General features: G+C 39.3%; 1 protein-coding gene across 1 annotated transcript; it reads left to right on the forward strand.

The window, feature by feature from the left end:
- The first annotated feature begins 10 nt into the window (after positions 1-10).
- EIF3M (eukaryotic translation initiation factor 3 subunit M) lies at positions 11-27,922 on the forward strand. The gene is made up of 11 exons (XM_034769914.1): positions 11-151; positions 2,373-2,505; positions 5,100-5,238; positions 6,049-6,172; positions 6,789-6,883; positions 14,052-14,135; positions 17,896-17,995; positions 18,639-18,720; positions 26,284-26,427; positions 27,203-27,263; positions 27,638-27,922. The coding sequence occupies exons 1-11, from the start codon at positions 110-112 to the stop codon at positions 27,756-27,758; spliced, it is 1,125 nt and encodes a 374-aa protein (XP_034625805.1). The 5' UTR covers positions 11-109; the 3' UTR covers positions 27,759-27,922.
- The last annotated feature ends 28 nt before the right edge of the window (positions 27,923-27,950 follow it).

Consider the following 27,950-nt stretch of genomic DNA (forward strand, 5'->3'; position numbering starts at 1 on the left):
GCCAGTAACCCGGAAGCGGACTGTGCGCTGTCCCGGAAGTGACGCACCACCATCTTTCCGGTGCGGGTGGCGTGCTCTCTCCGGGCCAGCTAGTAGCGCCGTCGCGGCCATGAGCGTCCCGGCCTTTATCGATATCACCGAGGAGGATCAGGTTAGGGGCCCGGGGAAGCCGCGCTGGGTGTCCGCGATTTGGGCGATGCAGCCGCCCCTCCTCCGTGCCGGCCCCGGCCCGCACCGCGTGTCCCAACGTCCCGGGCGGGCTTGTGCGGCGGCGCCGGCCTCCTGGACTCAAACCCAGCGAGTGTCCAGCCGAGGGGCCGGAGCGGCGGCGGCGGCGGCGGGGGGCAGCGAGCCCGGGGCGTGCACGGGCTGAGTGACCCTTCGCCCTGGCTGCCAACGGCCTGGGGGGACGCTCAGGAAGCCACTAGAAACTCCCGCCCGCCCCTGTCGCTTGTGTTGCGGACACCCCCGATCCCGTGCGTGCGTTGGGGGCTGGGCTGCCGTCAGGCCTGTCCCGGAACGGGGGTGGGGCTGGAAAGCGTTAACTAATCTTCATGCCGGTGCCCCCTTAGTCGGCTGGTCCGTTCCAGAGCGAGAGAAGGTGAGTGAGGTAATATCCCTTATTGAACTAGCTTCTGTTAGTGAGAAAGACAAGACCCGAAGAGGAGCTCTGCGTGGCTGGAAAGCTTGCCTTCCTCGCCTACGGTAGTTGGTCCAATGAAAGATATTGCTTCACCCACCTTGTCTCTAATATCCTGGAACCAACAGGGCTACAACAACACTGCAGATGTGGTCAGTTTCAATCCATCCCAGAATGGCCCTAACCCTAATAGCTAGAAGTTGTAACTGGACCTCAGTGCACTCAGCCTGAGGTATGGTGGATTTTTCATACAAAGCCTTTCTAAAGTCAGAATTAATAATATACCAGAGCTATATAACTCTTTATCCCAGATGATCCTAGAGCACTTTATTGTCGGTACCATTCTGTTACTGAAATCTTTTAAAATGAAACAAGGCAGTTTTTTAACAGTGCTCAGCAATATGAAACACTTGATGACACTAAGCATATATATATATTGTATTGAATGGAATGTTCAGTTTTATATCATTTTGCTGATATTTAATCTACAAATATTATAGGGTGTTACATTCTTTGTTAAAAAATTAAACAATATTTGCAAGACAAACAAAACATTTCCTGAGACTAGAAAACAAATAAGTGAAGCACTGATGAACATGTTACATACCATTTTCTTTAAATGAATACTAGAATATATTAACCTTGTGCCTGCTGGAGCTCTGTAGACTGTGGGAATAGGAAATTGCAAAAGTTCCATTAAAATGCTTGGGAACTCCATGAGGCCTTTTAAAATAAACTTTGCTCAGAGTTAGAATAAGTTAGAACACTAAATGTAATGAATTGCTTATGTCTTTGATTAGTTCAAATATTAATTATTTTATCCAGTATTGTCTTTTAATCCCCTCCTCCCAAATCCCATGCTTCTAACATCTTTTATTTCTCCCTCCTTCCTTAATTCCTCCCCTAGAGTCCTACTTTGAGGAGAAATGTCAGATATATGATGTTACTTACATCTTTTATTCTTTCAACCTTCTTTGTATTAAAATTGCTATCATGCTATGGGTTAGCTCATATATTTGAGCTATTGCTTCAGTCTGTCTGTGGACACTAGCACCTGCTCACTTTCTGAAGGCTTTTAAAATAATATTTAAGTTCTGCAAAATAAACAGACATTGAAAATACTCCCAAACCACAGAGACTAGATATTTGTGGCATGAATGTCTAAGTGCACTACTGTCTAGTAACAGCTCTTCAAATGTTCAATCCAAAACCTCTTTAATATAGTGTGGGGTTCTGAAATGTACTTTCCAGTTATTTCTTAAGAAATACCATGTTTATTTAATTTTGATCCTTGACATAAAGATTTTTTTTTAAAGCATTTATCTTTGTATTGCACTAGCACCTAAAGATCTCGATCAGATCAGGGCCCCATGATGCTAATTGCTGTACAAACGTATGGCTTCAAAGAGCTTATATTCAGTCATTTAGTAAAGTGTTGGATTATAAAGTTATTGTATAGGCCTTGTCACCAGGGAAGAGGTGTGTTCTCAGCTTGTTAGCTAATTTGAGGTAAAATCCTAGAGAAGGCAAGGTATTTATAGTTTTCACACAAGACTATGAGGAAACCAGCTAACTCGTGTGAAAAGTACAAACTGTCTTGCTTTTTACTAGGATTTTACCTCAAGTTGGCTAATTTGAGTTAAAAGCACACCTTTTCATTCAAGTGAAGACAGCCAATAAGCTGTTGCTAGTAGTATGTACGTTTGTATTAGTTTCTTTATTTCTTTAAAAGGCTGCCGAACTTCGAGCTTATCTGAAATCTAAAGGAGCTGAGATCTCTGAAGAGAACTCTGAAGGTGGACTTCACATTGACTTGGCTCAGATTATTGAAGTCTGTGATGTATGTCTAAAGGAAGATGATAAAGGTTTGTGTCTTTGAAAGTCTTGGTATGGATATTCTTGATTAGCATGCTCAGGAACATTATGATGACTGAGCTTGTGAGTCACCTTGAGTTACACAGAGCACTTGCATGGCAGAGAGACCAAGAGTGAGAGTAGTACTCATAGGAAGCTCATTATGCATTAAGAAGGATTTTCAAAAGTGTTCAGCATTGCGCCCATTTGAAGTCAGTGGTAAAATGCCTGTTGAATTAAATGGGAGCTAGGTCAGTGCTGGGAGTTTCTGAAAATCCTACCCTAAATTTTTAAAGGGACCAGCCTATACACCAACATTATTTTTTGTCAGTAATAGAAGAATCCCAGCTGGGAACTTAGAAACTGCTGTGTACTGAGGTTATTCACCTACAGTGAAAGTGATGTGATACCATACTCACCCTGTCCTTGACTGGTGTAAATTCACAAATAGACTTAGAGGCCATGTAAGGCAGTGTTTAGTCTCTGCGGCATATGGTGTAGTGGTCTGTGGGAGTTAAGCCATTCTTTCCCTCCTCTCTTTGAATCTGCATAATGCAGACACAAAAGAAGACAAAATAAATCACTTGCACAGACACGCTCTCAGATAACTGTTGGCAAAGTTTGGAGACCTGTTCCATGGCCTTCACTACATAAAGACTCATACATGAACAGACTGTATTCAGTAGAAGTGTCAACATTATTATAGTACAACAGGCTCTTGTTAACCCACAATAGGGCATAATTTCCCACAGTGGTAAAGAAATGTTTCCTTCAGTGTGTAGTTTAAACAAGGCAAAATGTGCCTGTATTCAGTCCTGTCTCTTGATGACATGCAGTCCCTTTTGAAGAAATGGGAAATATAGTTTGGACTGTGTCTGGGATGGGTGATTAATCATGTACAACACCAATTTTCATTAAAAAAAAAAAATAGTGGTGAAATAAGACTTGTTGTTGGTTAAGAGCAGGGGGCCCCATTCAAGTAAGTAGCAGCATAACTTTAAGAAGAATGAAGAAATTTGATGCAAGTAACTGTTAATGTTGAGGGTAAACTAAATCAGTTAACTCTACCCTAGAAATTTAACATTGTCTTCTGAGACCTTTCAACAGAATGCAGGACTAATTGCAGTAAATATTAAGTGTACTATGACAGCCTTAACTGAGTTTCTGTGCACCCTATATTCTAAATGATTCTTGTATATGGCTATATCTTTTAGGTGTGACAAAATAGATAGCTGATGTGACTGTCTTATTTGAAAGGGTAAGGATTCATTTTGGGATTAATATTTATGAATATTGATCATTTAGCATCTTGCAGCAGACAAATGCATGTAAAATATATGGATAGGCCCCATAATTCTATAGCCAGAATGACCATACTTTTTTAAACTGAAGTAGCCATATTTGGAGAAGATTATGTTCATAATAGTCTGCCATGCTTGTCATGGGGAAGCTAATAATTTTTTTTTACATTGCTTTTTGGAGTGTACAGTTAATCCCAGAAATTAAACATTGGGAATGCTAATCTCCATTTTGGCATTCTAATGAATCTGGTGAATTGGAATATTATAGTGATCTTTTTATTGGATGTCAGTGTATTTGAGATTAAAACTAGTTTGTGCAAAGACTGGGCGAACCAGGGGATTTGCTGTTCCAGTGTAGTTAGTGATGGAAAGTTGTTGCAAACTCTTGGCTGCTCAGTGACCAAGGTGCTCTTGAGTCTGTGCTGTCATGAGAAGGTGTCCATAGAACAAACTGCAACTATGGCTGGCATTAATTGGCACCCTTGTTGGCTGTCTCAATGATAATTGTATTCTTTGTAGGTTCTTGTACAGCTATTATCACTGTATTATTTGAGTGCCTTCCAGTTGTGTGTTAAGCAGTGTAATGAACATTTGTCAAATGTAGTTATTTTTTTCTTATCTTCTCCCCGGGAGGGGAGTGATGGGGGGAATTGTGTTTGCAGTGTAGTGTTTTGGTACGTTTTTTTTTTAAATATGTATAGACATGTCACTGTATGTTAGAGCAGACAAGTCAAAGTGCATCTTGCACTTGCAGAGGAAATTAGCTTTATTGATGGTCCTTAGTTTCTGTGGGAGTTCGTTCTACGGTCTGGGACTGACTCCTGAAAAAGCTTTGTCTCTGGCAGATCAGCTTTACCCTGGTGATAAAGTACCATTGTGCCTGAGATACAGAGTTGTTGATCACAGTCCTCATTCTGAAATTTTAGGCAATCTTTTAGATGTGCTGAACCCAAGCCATTGAGTGTTTGAAGATAGGGATGAAGACCTTGAAATTTACATTGGCTTCCCATAAAATATTGAGATTGATGTCATGAGAACAAATTCTCTTTCCACCTTAGAACTGGAAAATAAATAGGGTTGAGATACGCTGGCAGGGAATTGCAGGTTAAACTGAGCTGCAGTCACACACATTATATTGTCCAGTTTAATAACTGTTTTTGTAAAAAGCCTTTGTGGCTGGAATTGCCCTTTTCCAGTATGTCTTGCTGAGACAAAATAAGCATTTGTGGCAGGAGTATTTCTAGCACTGATGAACTAATTGTTGCCTGCAGTGTTAAGTTGATGCATGTTTTGTTTATGTGTAGATGTTGAAAGTGTAATGAACAGTGTAGTATCTCTGCTTCTTATCCTGGAACCTGACAAACAAGAAGCTTTGATTGAAAGCCTGTGTGAGAAGTTGGTAAAATTTCGGGAAGGTGAGCGTCCATCTCTGAGGCTGCAGCTGTAAGTATCCCCTAGGGATTAGGGGGCTAAAATATTTTATAAAATATCCTTCCTTTCAGGAGGAGGGATAGTCGTGTGTATGTTTTGGTTTGTTTTTTGTCTTTAAGTACAGGCCCGGGAATTGAAAACTGGCTTCTATTGAAACTTCGTGCATGTGTGACCTTTGCATTTTTTGTCACCTTTTTGCCTCTTTTCCCCTTATCTACAAATGGGGATACCTACCTACCTCACTGGGTTATTCTGAGGCTGAATTTATTAATGTTTTTAGAGAGCTTTGAGATCCTCTGATGCAAGGTGCTATAAAGCAGTAAGCCATTATCATCTCTGTCCTAGCAGTGAGATGATGGTGGTTAGAGCCCTGTGCGGATACAAAATTTACATCTGTGGCTAACTCGCACATTCCTGTCTGAGAGTGTGCAAGCAGCTTGCACACACTATTGCAACCAGGGACAGCTGCTTGTGAGCCTGGTGCCTGGCTCAATGAATGGGGGTGGGGACGGCCCAGCCACGCCGGAGGAGCTGCCCAGGCTGGGTGCTGGCTCTTACAAGTGGTGGCCCAACATACTGCTGCTTTTGCTGCTGCAGTTCCTGACCCAGTGGTTGGCCACGGCCCCCCCTAGAGCCCTGCATCTCCGCGAATATCTGCTTTATATCTGCGGATATAAATTTTGTATCCACACTGGGCTCTAATGGTGGTTAGACAGATTTTATATGCTAGTACACGTCAGTGGACACATTGATGTCTGTGCACATTCACCTCATTAATTGCCAAACCTGCTAGGGTTAATTGATTTGTTCTTTGTGGTTTAGGCTGAGCAATCTCTTCCATGGTATGGATAAGAATACTCCTGTGAGATACACAGTCTACTGCAGCCTTATTAAAGTGGCCTCAGCATGTGGTGCCATTCAGTACATTCCAACTGAACTAGATCAGGTAATTGATGTGGTGTCACTAGTTATTTTCTATATTAACTGTATGCCGTCTGTTGTTAAAGGGTAGTCAGAGGTAATACATAGTGGCTGTCACTATTAAAAATTGTCAAGCTCAATTGGAATAAAAAGCAAATTTTTAATTGAGAGGTTTTTGACCTTTTAAAAGTTTTTGTCCCTTCAATCAAAGTCAAACTGCTCTTCACAACAAACTAGAAAGTAAACCTCTCTCCTTGATGTTAAACACATCAGATCTGTCTGAGCTTCGTTTGAATATGCAGGGTGTGGAAAAAGTGCTGTAACCAGCTTTGGGACACTAGTTTGATGTCCCTCACTATGGAGGCGGAGATCTGTATGCCCATTCTCTTCCTTTAGGAAGAGGGTGCGAGGTACTTATTTGGGGCCCTCCAGTGGTGCACTTTCCTGATTTTGGACTGTGGAGTGAATACCCAGAAGAGCCAGACAGGGATCTCTGGGAAAGATTCTTTCCATCATTCTTTTTCCTCTTCGGGAGAGCTTGGATCATGTTTAAGTGGGCAGTGTTTTTAGTTCTAAAGTTAAGTCAGATTACTCTTCAGAAAACGTTAGTAGCACTTCTTTTTGAATTGTTTTCTATGTAGGTTCGAAAGTGGATTTCTGACTGGAATCTCAGCACAGAGAAAAAACATACTCTTCTGAGACTGCTATATGATGCACTGGTGGACTGCAAGAAGAGGTATGTTGAGTTAAATAAGAGACTATTTCAGTAGTTTTAAATTGGTATATAGTATGAGATTGGGGGGAAATAGTTTTTCATTACACTATTCTTTACTGTAAATCTTTTAAATCTCATCAAATACAGCTGGACATACTTTTATTACATCTTAGACTAATATTTAAGAGCTCTTTTAATTTTAAGTTAAAAGGTTTTCTCTTAGAACAGAGGGGGGCAAACTATGGCCTGCGGGCCACATCTGGCAGTACCCTTCCCTTGGGCCCCTGAGCTCCTGCCAGGGAGCAAGGTCAGGACAGGCCTGCGGAGCAGCCAGCCCAACTCCCCGGCAGCGCAGTGAGCGGGGCAGAGGCTAGTCCCTGGCCACTCCCCTTCTGCTCCCCTCCCTCCTTGCCTCCCTTGCAGTCACAGTTCCCCCAGCGCCTGGGCAGTGTGGCTGCAGCTCTGGCCAGGTGGCACAGCTATAGCGTTGCCAGATCTGGTGCTCCAGGGTGGCGCAGTCAGGGAGCAGGGGGAGTTCCAGGGGCGGGGCGGTCAAGGGGACTGGGCCCTGCTGCAGGGGACAGGGGCAGAGCAAGCCAGGGCCCCGCTCCACCTCCACCATGCTTGGCCCCTGTTCCCAGCTGCCAAGTCCAGACAGGGAGCAAGCCCTATCTGACTGCTGGGGAGAGCAGCCAAACGAGCAGGGGAAACGCACAGGGAAAGGACTGAGCCCTCCTTTCCCCCCACCACACAGGTAATGTGGGGCGGGGAGAGCAGGGAGGGTTGGATAGTGGGGCGGGGGGCGGGGAACAAGGGAGGTTGGATGGGGCGGGAGTCCCGGGAGGCAGTCAGGGGTGGGGAGCAGGGGAGGTTGGGTGGGGAGCGGGGGCGTTGGGTGGGGGGCTGGATAGGGGGTGGGGGCCAGGCCACGCCTCGCTGTTTGGGGAGGCATAGCCTCCCCCAGCCTTCCCTATCTGTCCCTCCATAGAATTTCTGTACCCGATGTGGCCCTAGGGCCAAAAAGTTTGCCCACCCCGTCTTAGAAGATACTAAAGTTAGTAGTGGGTTGATTGAAAGCTATAAACTTACAAAAGTAAAACTTTTGCTTTCCTTCTAGAAATGATAGCATTATGCCAAATTTATTATTTAATTGAGCTTTGATGTTTTAAATCCGTGTAGTGCCATCTCTATTGTTCAGTTGGTGTGTGTGGGGGGGTGTCTATTAATCAAAGTTATCACAATTGGTCTGCTGTTATAAACATTACCTTTGAGACAAAGCTCTGCACTAGACATGGAAATTAATGTTAATATAATACCTGCTGAATTGTTTTAAAATCTCATTGGGGACCGTAATAGGAGTCTTTGATCTAATGAACTAGGCTGACCAAAGTAATTTGACATCTTATGTAATTCTGTATAGTCTACCTGCAAATTAATTTTAGTGTTAATAAATTGACAGCAGCTTTTGTTTGCACACGTCAGCATAACTCTTTACATTTACAGATAAGAAAGGATAAACAAGAGGCACAAACCTTGCCTTAACAAAAGTAAACTTTTTTCATTCGGATTTAAATAAGGAATTGTTACACAACAGTTTCAGGATTTTTGGTATGGTTTTAACACTCCTCACATCCTTTATGTAGATGGACAACCCTCTTTATCTTTGTGGACAAGCAGGCATCTTATTTTAATACGCTTATTATCACAGCCCCTCAGAATATTATAAAAAAAGAGAGTCCAGTCAACAGATTTATTTGGGCATAAGCTTTCGTGGGTAAAAAACCTCACTTCTTCAGATTACCCGATTCCTTGTTGTTTTTGTGGATACAGACTAACATGGCTACCCCCTGATACTTGACACCATGTCAGAATATCATGCACACACTTTTGGTATTCCTTCCCCTCACTTAATTAAAAAGGACTTGAGGTTATTAAAATATTTTTAATTAAAGGTTTGAGGTTTTGGTCAGCTTTTTGGAAGGGCAGCATGGTTGTGGTGGTTTTTGCTACTTGCCTGCTGCAAGAGGGAAAAAAATACTGTATTTAAATAAATCGTTGAGAGGAATGGTTTTCAGTTTGTATAAACTGCTAGATTTCACATATGGCAAACAGGGATCAACTACTCATGGGTTCCACTGGTCATGGATGTTGGGAAATGGCTATGTTGGCTCTCACTCAGGGGATCCTGCCCTAAATTGGGGTAAAGCTCCCAAGAGTGGCTAAGCTGGTATCAGGGATGATTTACAATGATACTGTGGTGTAAAATTGTCTTCACTGTAGCCAAAGATCTGAGGTGTAACCTTCATTCAACTTCTTACTCATTCAGCCATTTTCACTAGAATACTTTTGCACTGATGAGACTATATAGCAGCTCTCAGGTGGCCAAAGTAATACTTACACATTCTTTGAGGGGTTAACCAAAGACCTTGTATGTAATGAAGAGTGTATGCTTTGTTTGAAAAGTACTAAGTTAATATACATTTCTACTCTATAAAAATTTCTTATTCCACCAATTGAATTATAGAGCCCTATGTTTTTCTAAAGCAAAACAATAATTAGCTTATTACAAATGTTAAAAATAAACCAAGATAAAAAGCATCATCCATTTATGTCATCTAATTAAAAGAAAAGCTATTTGCAATTGAACTAGCTTGCTTTTCCATTATCGTTTTCAAATTCCACCTGTAGATCTTTGAATTGAAGAGGAAGTTAACAAATTGGCTCCAGTTGTGTCTTTTAAACAGTTAACTGTTTTCTAACTTGGCTAGTTATCAAATCTGTATCTGAATTAATTTTCTTTAAATTGTCTTGTTTTTGGTAATGTTTCCAACTTTTCTACCAAAATTGTGTGCGTGTGTAAAAAAAACAAAAAAACACTGCACTATGGAGTTAAGTATTAAAAATATTTTTCACAAACTCCTACATGCATGGTGCTACCATCTGGGTCAGTGCAGAGTTTGCAATCAATAGGACGATTTTTCAGAGCATCTTACTCTTATTAGGGGAAGGAAAATAAGGAGTGACCTTTGACCCAGATCATTCTCCTGGATCAATGGGCAGGCACTATCTGCAATACTCTGGGAAACTCAAAGCAGCATTCCAGCCTTAGCATTCAGGAATGTTGCTAGACCTAGCAGTATGAAAAGATAAATGGGAATGGAAAAATGAAGTGATAAAGACATACTTCAATTACTTTGTCTGTTTATAAACAAAGGACATGGAGAAATAATTATTTATTAACTTTCTGATTTCTCACCGGCAGTTGTAAGATGGATTGATATGTATAGCTAATGGATCTTCCATAGTGCATGGCCATAGACTGTACAGTTTCAGTAACTTCTGAAGGCTACTTTAGATACAGATGTTAAACATGCACACTTCCATCCCACAGTAATAAGTGAGAATTTGCTTTATGGAGTCCTCTCCTGCTACTTTTTGGTGGAAGTCTTCTATTTCTAATGTTCAAGAATCATCGGGAGTCCTTGGAGTAAGAAAACAATATTAATTTTTCCACAGTGAACTGAGGAAAATTGGAAGATGGCAGGGGTTGCCTTATTTCTGAGGTCTTTATTGGTAGCTGATTTTTTCCCCCACTGTTCTTTGTGCTTCTTCCTGCAGAGATTGTCCAGTAGAGCTTGGTGCCTTAGTTGCTGCTGCACATAGCACTTTCCCAGCTGTAGCAGAGTGAAACCGCTAGGCATAGCAGACTCTCTTCTCTTCCAGTCTGCTGGTGCTCCCAAGGAAGTACTCAGCACTGATCTTGCAAGATCAATAGTTATATCCTCCCACTGAATTTTTAAAATCTAAAGGGACTTGTGATTTCCAAATCTTGTTTAACCCCCCCTGTATACTCTGTTCCCCTTCTCACCTCTCTATTATACCTGGTTTCAGCTACCTCCTTCCCATTGACTTTTTGACTAATCATACATTTAGATTGGCCAGTGAAGCTGAAAGTATTTGCCTGGGCTGTCTTGATAGAAGAATATTAAAAATACAAGTGTGCATAACACAGGAGATATATGGCATAGTAGAGAGCTTTTATAAAATGTTGCCACGTTCAGCATCCAAAATTGAACTGAATTAAATAGGGCAGAAATGTCTGCAATACTTGTTCTAAGGGAATGTAAAAGACTGGAGGGGAGGAGAGTTTAATTTCTTGAAATTCTTAATTTGACATTTTCTGGAAGTACGGAGTGAAAACTCCTTTGTTTTCTAAAAAGTGAGCAGCAAATATTTTCTCTAAAATGAGCTAAATGCCCTATAGCAAGGGTAAGAGCAAGGCTTGTCCTAAATTCTGCAGCAGATCAGATCAATTCAAAATAGAGTTTTGTTAAATATGAAAATATTACAACCAGAACAGTATTTTTCGTGAGTTTTCATTTTAGTTTAGTTTCTAATTTTTTCACTTTCAAAGTGCTGCAGAAATGAAAATAAATTATCAGTGGAGAAACTGGAAATCTTGGCAGGTGGGTGGAAAATGTCAGCGCTTTTGGCAGCTGGGAAGTTGTAGGAGGCAGTTTGAGATAAACACACTAGCTGGATGTGTCTACTAAAATGATCAGTGATGAAATAGTTAACATTGTTGACATTTGAGTCCTTGTCTTTGCTGCTAAAATAGATGCATGTATAGGGCTGACCTCTGCAAGTTTGCCCGTTGTTAAAACTAAAGTATCTAGTCTTCAGTCTGTATCTCACGATCTTTCATGTGCTTTAGTAAAAACGTACGTTTTTAGCAGTTAAGGCAAGGCCTAAATTTTCATAACTAGGTTTTATAGGTAGCAGCTTTCTGAGATGCATGGGGCAGTTCATGCTTCTCGGCCATTATTTCAGGTTGTCTACGCACAGTAAACCTCATTTTAAATTGGTTCATTGTGTCTTCACTAGAGGTTTATGCTGTGTACTGCGTTGGTGTACCTTTGCCAGTGCAAAAATCTCTAATGTAGACACTGCCTTAGGGCTAGTCTACATGCAAACAGGTACTATATTGGCTGTAACAACTTAAACCGCTTGTCTTCCAAAATAAGTGTTCACACGCAGACATTCATGTAAATGTCTATATCAGCTTTTAAGTCATACCTTTTGTTATTTTGCTGCAAGTTTGTGTGTAGCCTAGCCCTTATGTAGACAGCACTTCATCAGTTGATTTTCCAAAGGTGAACCAACTGTATTCACAACCATAAAGGGCTTTTTTTAAAAAAAAAGTAAGCTTTGATCATGGAACAAAATTCTGCAGCAATAGCAGTTCTGGGACAGATTCCGCTGCGTACACAACACCTTGGGCAAAAGAGATGTTTCCCATTTGATCCATCTCCAGATTGAATCAGCTATCTCTTGCTTTCCATCATGCCAGAATTCTGTGGGAGCTTGAAGCCTCTTCTTATAGAGGCTGTGATAAGTGGCAGCTTTGCAAGGTGTCTTCTTGAATATTATTTTCCTTAATAATAACATAATGCAAAAAAGAACAGTGCTATAAAAATACTAAAACACCTATCACCTGAGCCCCCTATGGGCTAGCCATATGTGGCTGGTATCACAACACTGCCAGGGATGGTTACGATTCATCACTTGGTTTCTGCCCTTTGTGTCTTGTTCAGAGTTCATGGTTAAATGTAACTAGTTAAATGCTGACTATACTGCTAAAGATTGCAATTTGAGGCTTTCCATTCATAAAAGTCTACTTTGTTTCATTTAAGAACAAATTTGCAGATATTCTAATGGATCACAGAAGGAAATCCACAGTGCCTGGAATTGCTGTAAAGGAAATGTTCAGATTTTCATGTTACAAAAATACTCTGACACTCTGAAGGTTAGAATAATCAGTTTGAGCTTCTTACTAACAAGCAAAATAGAGCTGATAGTGAAGGGAGACCCGGTGTTATGTGTAGAGGGAAGGAGGGGAAAAGGAATCTTTTTCATGAACGTATTAGACACTTTTCAGAAAAGTGCATGAATTAGTATCCTCCTGACTGAGATTTGGTTCCAAATGTAGATTAGCCCCTTCAAAGCAAGTAGTAAGATAGTTCCAGGAGAGACTTGTTAGTGATTTTATGGGTAGAGAACACAAAACTGGTTAAATTCTGTTATTGGTAATGTTGTCCAGGTCTCAGTGACTCATTCAGAAAGTTTGCATCATTAAAGAAAAGGTCAAACCTTCTGTCCATGTGGAAAACTGCTAGTCTCTTATTTTGATAGTGTAGTTATACCTTCTGAAAGGTGACTATAGAAATGGTATGGTATTGGTCTATGCTGAAGCTTTTGTGAAACCTCCCGCAGTTGGTGGCTTCACTACAGCTAGCAGTGGTGAAATCACTAGCATGCACATCAATCACTGGTGTGTTTACTACTCCATCATCTAATTAGGAACTGGTCTGCAGTAGCATTTCCATTGTTGATAGCACTGGTAGGATGTTGTAAAAAAACCCACACACAAAAATCCCACCAAAACCTTCAATGTAGACAAGACCACAGCTTTTCATATCAAGTTTTACTCCGTTTACTTGTAAAGATTTTTTCTAAAAGTAAGCCTGGCAAACCAAAGCTGAGTTCTTTCTGACTTCCACATCATGACCAATAATAAAAATTTTGCAATTGGAACTTAATTGTGTGAATGTGAGTGAGAGAACAATCTGGCTCACTCTCAGCTTTATTCACTTTGCTAGGTTTACAGGAGCAAAATGTAGTAAAAACTTAATTTTGACACTAATGTCAGTAGATGTCATTCTGAATGCTCACAGAACAGATCTGTTAAGTAAGAAGGTGCTGCTTTTACATAGTCACTTTTCTGACCATAAATGATCTTTAAATATGCCATCTTGCATTTTGAAGTAAACTGTGCAGTACTACTTATTCTGCAGTGATTAGATCCAGATGTGTGTAAGAAGAGTATTCTAGTGAATCACATAAAGTGGTTCCCAGCTAGGAAAGCTTTCCATAACTAGCAGGTAATTTATCAATTTAAGAGAATGAAATGAAGGGTGAAGATAAACATTTTGTAAAACCACAATTGAATGAATACATTTAGCTAATTTGTCCTCTTCACTGCAATTAAAACTGATCATCCACATCCTTTGAAATACAATTTCAGGTGAACTATAACTTCATAGTGGAGTTATTTAAATATCTGAGTAGCTTGTAATTATTTTTCAACGTTCCTGAGGTAACACTTTTTTTCTCTCCCTTCCCCCCATAGTGACTCTGCAGCCAAAGTAATGGTGGAACTGTTGGGAAGTTACACAGAGGATAATGCTTCCCAGGCTAGAGTTGATGCTCACAGGTAATATGAAACTCTTGGATTTCCTTGAAGGTGACTTGTAATGCAATAATTGTATGGTTATGTGCTGAGCGCCCCAAATAATGAGAGCATTGAACAGTCAGTTGCACAACTGACTTTTAAATGCCAAAACTTCGCTAAACCCCACAAAGCATGTTCAGCTGATTCCTCTGCGAGTCTTCCTACCTTTCAATATTCTGTTGGTCTCAAACCACACAGGATTGTGCTGGCCTGTTGCTAGAGGGTTAGAGGTCAGGAAGTACTTGTGGGCAGCAGAGGGAATGGTTTTACGAAGGTTACTTTATATGAAATACGCTTTAAAATGATCTACTTTTTATAAAAGGCTATTTTTCTGAGCCTTCCCCACTCCCAAGAGGGTATGTTGGGAGGTCTCATGGAGAACAAGACACCATTCCATGGCTTTGGATAACACGGAAAGAAGGTTCAGAATAGAATAGAATATCAGGGTTGGAAGGGACCTCAGGAGGTCATCTAGTCCAACCCCCTGCTCAACGCAGGACTAATCCCCAAACAGATTTTTGCCCTAGATCCTTAAATGGCCCCCTCAAGGATTGAAGTCACAACCGTGGGTTTAGTAGGCCAATGCTCAAACCACTGAGCTATCTCTCCCACAAGGTTATAAAGGCTATATTCAAAATGTTGTGAAAAGTGTCATCCTTGCTATTGAGTTCATTCAGTGCTGTGTCTTATTGTTATGGGATACTTTTAAATAGTACCTTTTGGTCACCTTCATTGCTCTTACTGAGTAAATTACCATACATTGACTCTTATACAATAAATTGAGGAAGTTAATTTTTTGCAGTGGATGCTGTAGTTCAGTTTTGTTTAAATGAATTGAACCCTAACATCTTCTGGAGAGTGTGAGCAAATAGGTCACCCCATGCCCATATTCTGTGAGTACCCACAGATTTAAACATTTTGGTCACACATACATAAAAGCTAACAAAAACTTTTGATGTATGTGATAACATTACATTTGGGGACTCCCTCAGATCTACTCAGTAAAGTTATTTAAATTTAGAATATTAACAGGAGCAACTACATGGATCACCACACTATGGATCACTAGAAAATCCTTCACCTAGAACGGGGGCGGGCAAACTTTTTGGCCTGAGGGCCGCATCGGGTTTCAGAAATTGTATGGAGGGCTAGTTAGTGGAGGCTGTGCCTCCCCAAACAGGCAGGCATGGCCCGGCCCCTGCCCCCTATCCAACCCCCCCTGCTTCTTGCCCCTGACGGCTCCTCCAGGACTCCTGCCCCATCCAACCCCCCCATCCAACACCACCTCTCCTTCCTGACTGCCCCTCCGGGACCCCTGCCCCATCCAACCACCCCTTCTCCCTGTCCCCTGACCGCCCCCGGAACCCCCACCCCTGACTGCCTCCCTTCGCCCCATCCAACCCCTCCTCTCCTTCCTGACTGCCCCCATTCAACCCCCCTGTTCCCCTGCCCTCTGACCACCCCGACCCCTATCTACACCCCTGCCCATCCCCCCGAACTCCCCTGCCCTCTATCCAACCCCCCTCCCCTGCTCCCTGTCCCCTTACCATGCTGCCTGGAGCACCGGTGGGTAGCGGCACGGCTGCACCATGACAGGCAGCCGCGCCGCACGGCTGGAGTCAGCCACGCACTGTGCAGCACAGAGCACCGGGTCAGGCCGGGCTCTGCAGCTGTGCTGCCCCAGGAGCTCGCCGCCCAGAGCATTGCACTGGTGGCACAGTGAGCTGTGGCTGCGGGGGAGGGAGAACAGCAGGGGAGGGGCTGGGGGCTAGCCTCCCGGGCCAGGAGCTCAGGGGTAGGGGAGAACGGTCTTGGGCAAGGGAGAATGGTCCCGCAGGCCGGATGTGGCCCCCGGGCTGTAGTTTGCCCACATCTGACCTAGAATGTGGTTAAAGGATGCTGTAGAACAAACAGCACGTGATCATGTAATTAAAGACTTATTGTAGCACATGTGAGAGGCCTAATTAAGCTTGCAACAAAACTTTGATTTTGGCAATTCTAACTCTTGAGAGCTTGACTTTTCAACTTTAATGTTTTTCTAAAGTAGCATTTTTATGTAATTTCCCCCTCTCTTAAAAAAGGAAACTTTTTTTTTTAAAGTACCTGTTACCTTATTTGTAAAATGAGTGAATGTTGCCCGACTGCCTCCTAAGTTAGAGATGTGAGTCCTTGCTCAGCAATAATGGCTGCAAAGTGCACAGAATTAATAAATATCAGAACTAACTCATGGTCTCCTCCTGATTTCCAGCCCAACCCATCTTGGGCTCTGCCCTCCAAAATGCTCAGTGGGGAGACTAGGAGCATGCTCAGTTTAGTTAGCATGTTTGGAGATTTTAGCACTATCTAACAAGCTCTACTGAGCATGTGCAAATTGTGATTTTTTTTCAGTCTTTTAACTCTGCCAGTTCTGTTAGTTTTCACAGGACCAGTAGAAATGCACCTCCCTGACCCTAAGGTTCTCCTCTTCCATGTTTCAAGTTCTTGTTCCGAAGCATAGAAATACTAGGGCTTATCAACAAAACAGTTGGGTTGGGGGGATAACGTTGTCAAAACTGTCTATTTTTCTTAATCTTGTTTTCTAAAATGGCTGAACTGTTTTCACTGAAATAGGGGGGCAGGGGAGGGATTCAGTCTGAGGAAGAGACCTGGCATGGGGATTTTCAGCAAAAATGATTAAAGTTGGCAAAATTAGAGCATCTGAAAATAAGTTTTCATAATGGAGAGTGTTAGGCAATCTTAACTGTAATCATTGATAGATCTGATTATTATTACTGAATTAATATTTGCATACTTACTAGCACCAAATACCCATATCTACATACAAAAACCATACCCTAAAGACTTGCAGACCAAAGTATCATACCAAATACTTGTTTCCGCTTGTGTATTATAGTCTGGTGGCCAAGTACTTTTGTTGTTATCTGTTAGCAGTGTTGTGAAGAGAGGGGTGGCATTGAGGTTAAGGCAGTCAGGAGATCTAGGATCAGTCCTGCCCTATCTCAGACTTCCTGTGTGACCTTGGGCAAGTTACTTAATTTTTTTATGCCTCACTTCTCTATCTGTAAAGTGGGATAATCCTAATACTTCTTTGCTTCCACTTGTTTTATTTGTCTTGTTTTTTCAGACTGAGAGCTTTTCCAGGCATGTGTCTTTTACAGTAAATGAAAAGTGCCTGATGCAATGGGATCACAATCTGTTGGGACTGCTAAGCCCTAGTGTAATATTAATACTATCCTAAAAGTTGGTTACTTTCTGTAAATATAATTACTAAGCATGCAGTTTAACAAAAAGTGTTTTTCAGGAGTTATAGAAACTTTATAGGACTGTTTAAAGTTTTTAGCTGCAACTAGTAAACTATGAACCTTAGTATGTTTAAGCTTCTTGGTGTTTGTTCTGCTTTGTGTCACATGTCTGAGTCTAATCCATCTTCCCAAAGTGACTTGGTTCTATGAAGTTTATAGGTGATATTAAAGATAATTTACCCATCTTTAATCATTTAAATTACGTAAGGGAATAAAAACCAAGCGTATAGCTAAAGCACGGGTTAGGAATCTTTAAAATGGGGATTAAAAATACTTCCATATTCACAATGGTGATGCGAGCCTATTGTTTATGAATAATTTGGTAAGCATTTTGAGATTCACTAGAAAGCACTGTAGAAGTGCACATTAAATTCTATTATAATTTAATTGGCAGTGCATTTATTTATTGTAACCCATGTGTACTTTCCTTCTCTAACTAGATGTATTGTCCGAGCACTGAAGGACCCAAATACCTTTCTCTTCGACCACCTTCTTGCCTTAAAACCAGTGAAATTTTTGGAAGGAGAACTTATCCATGATGTAAGTAACTTTGTTTTTCAGACAAGTTGTTTTGACGACATCTGCAGTGGGCTTTTTTTTTTTCTTTGTTGATTTGATCTATTTTTGAAGTTGACTGACTTCAGCTGTATCCTATGCAGGAACAATGACCATTGGACTGCAAGAGATGCTTGAGCAAGGGATTAATTTACAAAATTATTTGCAATTTGTTTCCTTAGACTAATTGTAAGAACAAGGTACAACTCTAATTTAAGATGATGAATATGATCTTCACAGATAATCACTAAAGCAAGTGCACTTTGGGTAAGGAAATCTTGTCACTAAGATCCAAATTTTGCCATTAGATACATAGGCACCAACTGCCTTTGAAGTCAGAAGTAGGGCCTGGGAAAACAAGCTCAAGACAAATTGTCCATTTTGAAGTTAGTGGGAGTGGTCATTATCTAGAGGCAAATGTTGGCCCTAAATGGTTAACTTCGTTCTTTTTTTTTTTTTTTCTGATGCCATTTGCATTTTGTAAGTACATTCAGAGAGATTCATTAAACTGCATCTGATCTTTTCATGTGCCTTCAGTGCAAATGCTCATGAGGTACCTGTTCAGTTTGACTGTAATGAAATTTAGTTAAACTGTTTTTATATTTGAGGTTTTCCTTCTTCTCTTTAGCTTTTGACTATTTTTGTAAGTGCAAAATTAGCATCCTACGTCAAGTTTTATCAGAACAACAAAGACTTCATTGACTCGCTTGGTAAGTTTTAAATGATTGCATTTCTGACTTTCTAGTACTCTTTCCATGGCTTTGGATTGGAACTTTCAAAGGCCTTCCCTGCTCAGTCGGTTCAAAGCTTAATCTTTTTTCTTTTTAATTTTAAAAGTTGCCTGGCATCCCTTATTATGCTCAGTGTCTGCGCTTTGACAACTGTTGTAGAATTATAAATTGTGGCACACTTCCCTGTCCTGTGCCCTACAATACAGCTTACTGGTTTATGTGTATAGAGAGTAAAGTGATGTCCACAAAGAGGCAGATGGCTACTGAACTTAACAGATACTAGGCTTTAATTATAGATACACCTCTACCCCGATATAACACCAATTCGAATATAACGCGATAAAGCAGCACTCGGGGGGTGGAGGGGATGGACTGCATGCTCCAGCGGATCAAAGCAAGTTCAATATAATGCAGTTTCACATATAACGCGGTAAGATTTTTTGGCTCCTGAGGACAGCGTTCTATCGGGGTAGAGGTGTATTTAGAAAGTCTTTCTCAATGACTTTGGAGGTACATTTAATTGTGGCTTATTCTTAGCTAGAACAAGTTAATATTACCTGTCTCCTTTCCTCACCCCAGTTTAAACTTCGGGGCCTTTGCCACAAGTTCTTTATTCATTGAGGTTAAGACTCTTAGCTAGCCATCCATCTTGCGAGAAGGCTACAGTTTGTCTTGAGCTCATACATTCCTTTCTCTAGCAGCAAATACTGTGCTTGTCAACTTCATGTACAAGCAATCCCATGTTAGACATCTTAATACGTTTTCCTGGTACTTGCTTTAATACATTTTTGATTGATTTCTTTTATCTACTATTCAGGTACTGTGTTTCATAGGTGGTGTTAATTGTAATTAGGTATAATTGTAATGGAGTCCTTAAAAAACCTGTTGGTAACACTTCTCTGTTGTACAAGAATTTGAAATTTGTGACATTCTAAACCAGTGGTAATCAATAGGCAGGCTGTGTGCCGAATCCGGATCACCAGATGCTTTTGAATGGACCCCGAAATCTTTTTATTTACTACTTCTTATCATTATTGTTTTATTATTTTCTTTGGAGTCTGGACCTTGACTATACCTTGACCAAGAAATTTGGACCTTGACAAAAAATAATTGACTACCCCTGCTCTAAACATTTGTTTACATATGATAGTGCTAAGCTGAATCGAAGCAAACTAAAATTTATGAAGTATCAGTGTAGTAATTAAATACCTGAATGGGGGTCAGAAAATAGACTTGTTCCTGAGCATAAACAACTAATTGTCTGGTGGCTTTAAGAGGAGGAAAACTTATATTAGTTTTGTGATGGTCAAGTAAAGTCTTAGTATGATTTAAATGGATAGTTAGCTCAGTAATGACTATGAAGCTTCAAAGCAGTGTCATTTTTTTTCATATTCAGCTAAGGAACGGATGTTTTCAAGCAAACCAGTTGGTCTTGAGAATCTAAATGGTTATGGAGAGGGCCAGATACATAAAAGGTTGTTTAAATTTGACATTTAATTCACTTAATTTTTTATACAATCCATGCATCAAAGCATACACTGTGTTCCACTCCCTTATTGTAGAAGATAGATTGGGCTGAAATATTAGGATTCCAGTTTCTTAAATGAGAATAAGCATATAATATAAATGAGTGCAAATGTAGGCGGGCAGTCAAACAAATTAAAATGAAACCAATTTTAAAAAACATAAAAGCAAATAATTTTTTTTTTAACCACACAACTAATCTGTGGTACTCACTGCCACAAGAATGCGTCAAGTATTAGACATTTATCCATAAGAGCATCTATAGTTTTAATAAAAAAATTCAAAGGGAAGTTTAATCCTCATGTTGCGGGACATAAAACAGCTCCCTGGGGTTAGGAATAAGCTACTCCAAGGGCATGTTATTGCATAATTGTTAGCTTTTGAAGGGTATACACCTTCTTCTGAAGCAGTTCTTGCTGGTCATTGATGGAGATGTGGTGCCAGATGAGATCCATCAATAACCTAATTCAGTATAGTAATTCCTGTGTTCCATTTTTTTAATGCAGTGTGGCTTGTGCTTGTGTACTAAAGGGTTGACAGCTTCCGTTAAGAACGCATTTTAAAAATGGGTTACAGAGCACAAAATTATTGAGCAGAGCTAATTCTTCTCTCCGCACTCTTCTGAATAGTTTATACATTTACAAAATAATCCCATAGCTTTTACTTCATTACATTAGTGCTCATGTAACTTCTCCCAATAACTTGGCAATGTCAGTTACACAATAATTACAATGAATAACAGCAGGGGACGGGGGAGAAAGTTACTGTGACACGTTACGCTTTTTATCTTGAGGTAGTTGAACAGTTAACTTGTCATAAGTTGTATGTCATAAGACTGAATGAGAGAGTTCTCTTACAGGCATCAGAAATTGAGCTTTAAAAGGATATGTTTGTCCAGAATTCCAAAACAGTTAGGATAACAAAATATAAATTCACATTTGAGGTGCTGGAGTGAAGCCCTCATCTTGGCAAGACACCCCTGGAATGTGCTTCATTTTGGGAACATGGGATACCTTAAGAAAATTCACCAACTTCTGCTGAAGAGTGCTTTAGATGCATAATTTCAAAAAATGCATTAACTTTTAAATAATTTGATACAAAAGCATTTTTTATATGCAGAATCAAAATTGTTTAGATTTAAATTTTAAATCACTGAGCACATCTTTTGTGTATTCTCTAAGAAAACAATGCAAAACATTTTATAAGGCTTGGTTTTCTGTGACGTTTGGGGTATCATCCAGACCAGTAAGGGATCCTCTCACCTCCTGCCTTATAAATATGGATGCCATACTACCATGCTGTTATGGCTCAGAGCCTTGATACCAGTAGTCAGTCTACAAGCATAATGGTTTCATCCTGGCTTCTGAAGAGTGCTCTGTATGCAGAATTTTTAAAAATGCATTAATTTTTAAATAATTTGATACCAAAGCATTTTTTCTTATACACATCTGAAATTGTTTAGATTTTTAAATCACTGAGCAGATCTTTTATGTGTTCTGTATTTATAAACCCTGCAAAACTTTTGATTCAGATAACAGTATGGCTTTGGTCTGTCCTAAAGTTTGGCCTGTATAACTATTTTGATTAGGGAAGGTGATCTTTTTAACCAAAATACCTCTACCCTGATATAACACGAATTCGGATATAACGCAGTAAATCAGTGCTCCGGGGGTGGGAGGGGCTGCGCACTCTGGCGGATCAAAGCAAGTTTCACCTATAATGTGGTAAGATTTTTTTGGCTCCTGAGAACAACATTGTATTGGGGTAGAGGTGTAGTTATATCAGTAAAAGTCCTAATGTGGACACAATGTAACCTGAAAGGTGCCTTATATACCGCTTTAGTTATAGCTATATCAGCTGGTATAAAGTACCTTTATAGCGGTAGAGCTGCATCCACACTAGGGAAGTTGTACTGCTTTAACTATACTGGTATAGCAACTTTCTGAAGTAAACAAGCTTTAAGAGTGCACGTAGGGTTCGAAGTGACAGTGAGTTGGGGGTCAATATTTCAGTCAGAGTTGGCCTCTCATCTTGTTTAAATCCAAGATGGCAACTAATTTAGTAGTTTTATTCCTGAATAAGGGTGCCTTTTCAGAGGGTACCTCCAGACTACCCGCCGTATCGGCGGGTAGCGATCGATTTATTGGGGATCGATATATCGCGTCTCGTTAAGACGCGATATATCGATCCCCAAACGCACTCCCCGTCGACTCCGGAACTCCACCGGAGCGAGCGTCGGTAGTGGATTCGACGGGGGAGCCGCGGCCGTCCATCCCGCGCCGGAGGACCCGAGGTAAATCGATCTAAGATACTTCAACTTCAGCTATGCTACTCATGTAGCTGAAGTTGCATATCTTAGATCGATTCCCCCCCGCCCCTCCAGTGTAGACCAGACGTGATTCAGTTTAACCCACTTTGAAAGTGGATTAAGCTTAACAGGAACAAGGCACTTTTATTCCAAAATAAGTGTCACACAAGGAGTTATATTCAGAAATAGCCAAAAGACTCTGAATTCACACAACACCTTATTTCAAATTAACTTTCAAGAGTAGACAATCCCTTAGTCCCCATTTTCTAGATTTAGAGCTTACCAAGCAGTTTTTCACAATTTGGTGTGATTGGCTCTTGTTCAGCTGATAAGATTCGGGTTTGTTGTGCAGATCAGAATTGGGGAGTATTAACAAAACTGTTTGAGGAAGCTTATACCATATCTATCCACACCATACCTGGAAGGATCTATTGGTCCTGTACTTTCATGAGCACTTAATTATTCATACCTTTTAAAAAAAAGGATTCCTCTGCCTTTACTTCTAAACTTTTATTGCTTAAATGATTTAACTCTACCACATAGCTGTATAACAAGGGTGAAGTACAATAAGATAAAGAGATGCAAATGTTTGTTCATTGCTGATGCATTATGCTTTGGCAAACCACATTCTGTCCCAGTTAATTTGTTTCATCACATGAAGCTATGCGATGGAATGTTAATGTCAGCACCCTCTTTATTTACACACTGTGGAAAAAAGGAGTAGTAATTAACACTTTGACACTCCCCCATTGATGTGTAATTGACTGTTTCAAAGGAGCACTGGTTCATAAGCTATTGCATGCAGTAAAATTATGTTTTCTATATTGCAGCTTTTTAGGACAGGGGTCAGTGACAATGCAGAAATTGCTCAATGATGCAGATTTTTTTATTACTACATTAAGGTTTTGACATATTGGTAATGAATAAATGTTTCCATAAAAATTATTTTTTTTATAATTTTGATTATGAAATGACGAATACCAGGACTGTCCTCATTTGAGAAAAATGTTATAGTTTTGTAAAACAAAACATAGTTTAGTGTAACCTAACATGGGCATCATTGGTTTAATGAATTGTAGTATGAGTATGAGAATAATTTTACTGAAAACTTTGACACTGGTACTTTGTATTAAAATGTAAAAGTATGACTAGAAACATCAATATGCACTTCCATTTTATGGACAAAAGAAAGCCTGCTGTTTGATATCCACACTTTGTATATTGTAGATAGGGTAGAGCACAGCTACTGTTTGCATGAGTGTATTTGAAACATCAGAAAAGCTTACAGATGACTATAGAACTGTCTTAGTGCAAAAGAGGCCATCTTTTTCATACATTTTTCATACATTTGAATCTCCACAAATAACTTGCTTGTCTGTTCCTAGAAATAATTGCTGAAAATGCAGTTTTGCTGATTTTTGAAATATACAGAGAATTAATTTACAGTAAATGCTTTGCATCTGTTGTGTTATGCTCACCCACCAATATGATCCATACTATTCTTGCTTCCTTTCCTATATACAGGTTTAATCAGTAAATACCTTAAATCTGAAAATGTAGAGATTTTCAGTATATTTAATATATGCTAATTCTTGTAAAACGACATTTTTCTTACTGAAAATTATTTTTAAATGGAAAAAAGGTAATCTATCTCCAATTTTAATAGCTTTTTCTCACTTCCTGGTGTTTGTTTGAACTGTCAGAAAATTATGTAAGGAATCTTTTTGTCTTGGCCAGGATTCTACACACACATAAAAGTAGTTTTTGAATTACAATGGTAACAGCATTTTCTGGTCACATTTAATCTAAATCTTTTAAAAACTGGTTGTGGAGATAGAAAAGAATACAGAAATCTCTCAGGAACATTTGGCTATCATTTTGTAAATAGCTTCATTTTAAACTTATTTTCCTGAATTTTTTTTTAATTAGCTGTTTCCTCTTGATAGCAATGATACTTTGAAATTATAAATATTAGTGTGAATAACAGAGTAAAATTAATTATAAGTAGTAAGATTTGGCATCTAATAGAGTATTTGCTTCTGTTTTAATCTTGTTTTGGATTCAGTGCTAATTAAAAATTAAACTAGTCTGTAAAAGCTATTCAATAAAGGCTCCTACAGGTGGCATCAGTTTGTTACAATTTGTTTTATTAATGCTGACAACTTAGGCCAATAGTAGCATTATCTTGTGTCAACTGAATCGCCCTAACATGTCCACATCTAATCTGGTGTTATCAGCAACCTTTCTTGCTTCAAAAAGTTAATCAGCATCTCATTTGCATTTGTTAATTAGGGTTAATGTGCACTAATTGATTTTTTTTGATGGTTGTAGATTTCCATTACACCCAGTTAGCTATAGTTGCTGGTGGTTCTTGTTCATTTGAGTTATGATGATCACATTTTTGTTGAATCTGTGCCAGATTGGGAGCCTGCATCATAATTATTGCTAATTAACACAACATGATGTCCTGTAATAATGTGCTTCCCTGATCTTTTATTAGGGTACAGATGTTATAAATTTCAAACTTAAATATTTACTGAGCAGTGTGAATATCTGTGTTGTTACACTGGATTAAAGTGACTGAAGTTAATTTTAATTAAACTTTATGCAGATTCTAGAATTTAGCCCCCAAAACTTGATTGGTTGAATAAGAATATCTAGATAAGGTGCCACAGTTGGGGAAGGCCATATATAGGCCTTGCTTGAGGAAGGAAGGATAGTTTAGTTCTTACGGCTTGGTCTGGGATTCATGAGATCCTGGTTCAGTTCCCTGCTCTGACAGACTTTCTGTGTGAAGGACCTTAGAAAGTCATGTAAACTCTGTGCCTGTGTCCCCATCCGTAAGATGAGCACAGTAGCACTTTCCTACATCACAGGAGTGTTGTAAATATAATACACTGACAATTGACACAAGTTGTGCTATGGTGGTGGGGGTTATATAAGTACCTATATATAGGTATGTTTCCATTTCCTTTACTATTTTTTCATTTCTGCATGTCAGGGAATATATTGCCACTAGGTGTCCTGCGTTGTTATCTGAAGTTTGAGAGGAGTCCCCTGTTAAGGCTAATATATTTTCTCAACAGGATATATTTCTATTAAAAAAAAAAAAAAAAATCTCTGCTTTTAGTAATGAGCATTATCAAGAGAGAAGTTGTTTTCAAGGAGCCACCTTCCGTTTTAGTCTTAGCCACAGGGTATATGTATACTGGAAGAGGACCAAGGAGAATGAGAGTTCAGGATATTGTAGCAGTGGGAGGGGGCTTGGGCACCATTAGGGTCATCTGGGTTTCCCTGTTCCATTATGCTTCTCTTCTGTCTGGTGATGCACTTTGAACTAATTTTGTCTACCCCATCCTATGACATTCTGCTGTAACTGATTTGGAATATCTAAATTCTGTTACATCTCAAGGAGATGTGAGCTGACTGTTCACTAGTTGATCAAGACCCAAGATTTTGCTGTTTTTCTGCACTTTCGGTGCCAACAACTGTGTCCAGAAAAACCTAAGAGCAAATTGGGTGTTTTTTGTAAAGCACAAGGTAGATGCAGGAATGTTGATAAAGCCAGATAGGGAACATTTACTCAAATGATGTAAAGTGAATTTGAAATTATTCTGAGGCATATGTAGTAGAAAGAATGTGGAAAATAGTTAAACTTGTTTATCAAATTATAATTCATACCCATAAACTATCAATGCTCTGTTGTGCAGGCTTGTTACATGAGCAGAATATGGCAAAAATGAGACTACTTACTTTTATGGGAATGGCAGTGGAAAACAAAGAAATCTCATTTGACACAATGCAGCAGGAACTTCAGATTGGAGCAGATGATGTAGAAGCATTTGTCATTGATGGTAAGAAGAGTTAGCATGCTTATATTTTACACACTTTTTTCATGAGGACTATTTGTTTTTATTCTAAAACTAATTCCTTGTTTTAGGATTTTTTAGAACAGATGTGATTTGGGTCTTACTTGAGTGTCAGATGTTTAACACACACAAGCTGAGTACACCATTCTTATAATACAGATACTTAGTTATCTTTAAGAGAAAATTACATGCAGTTTGCTAAATTGGGTACACAGCTCTATAGAATATTAGAACTTAAGTAATGAAAAGGTACTGCTTGTTTTAATGTAGACTTGTCTGTCAAGCCACATGTGGTTTAAACCCTCCCCCCAATTTGTATTTCTAAATTTATGTAAAAAATCATGTATGAAACATCATATTTAAAGACTTGGCCAACTGTTGACTTTTGAGAAGTGTTTTCTTTTCAGTGACAGGAATTGTATTTCAAATAATCATTTATAGAACTAATAAATTGTTTGCAGGTTTAATTTGTCATCTGTTTTTGCTTGCTGTCTTTAAAACAGGATGTGTTTTGTAGGGGAGAACAGTTCATAAAAACTGTACAGGATATTGCTTTAATAGATTGGCACCAAACCATAGGAATTCATGGATGACCTTGTTACATCACTTTGCTTTTCTGCCTACCAGATTATTTCGCTGTAACATCCAGCAAGTTATTACTTGTATATATTTACATGAATTTGAGTTTAAAGATGCTTATACTATTTTATGTCCTTGCTGTCTCTTGAAAATATCACTCAAATCGTTTTCCTTTTTTCAGCTGTAAAGACAAAGATGGTGAACTGCAAAATTGATCAGACACAGAGAAAAGTAGTTGTCAGGTAAGACTTAATTCTTTGCGGCATTTTGTAGAACAATTTAATGTGTTCTAATTATTTCATTTAATATATCTGTTTAATATTTTAACTAGAAGCAAGGTATTGTTCCTATCAGTTGCCTGTAGTTAAATAGTTGCTATTTATCATAATTTTATTAAAGCTCAGATTGAATGTGATTAGCTTATTTAATAAGAGAGTCCTATTTTCCAGCACATTTCATTTAATGACCTAACAGTGGCAAGAATACTAATGACTTTTGCTGCTTTAAATACTTGGGGAAAGATACAGTGTGGGTATGGTAAAGCCTTTTATAGAGAGATTAAAAATAGCAAAAATGCTGTCTTAATCCCTTTTTCAATTTTGTTTTACTTTTATAGTAACAGCACACATCGGACTTTTGGAAAGCAGCAATGGCAACAATTGTATGACACACTTAACTCCTGGAAACAAAATCTGAATCATGTGAAAAACAGTCTCCTCAGTCTTTCTGATACCTGAATGTTACGTTTTTTTTGTTTGCCTCAAAGCAGATTCCAAAAACATTCAAAACTTCATTTTGACAACTTTTGAAGTTTTTTTGTCTCCAAAATATGTGTAATTGGTTTTAAGAAATTAAAGACTCAACTATGAGCTACAAAAGCAATAAAAGTAAAATGGGAAAACACCTTGAGTTCATTAATACATTTTTAA

This window comes from Trachemys scripta, chromosome 4, assembly GCF_013100865.1.
Source record: "Trachemys scripta elegans isolate TJP31775 chromosome 4, CAS_Tse_1.0, whole genome shotgun sequence".
Taxonomy (NCBI): Eukaryota; Metazoa; Chordata; order Testudines; family Emydidae; genus Trachemys; species Trachemys scripta.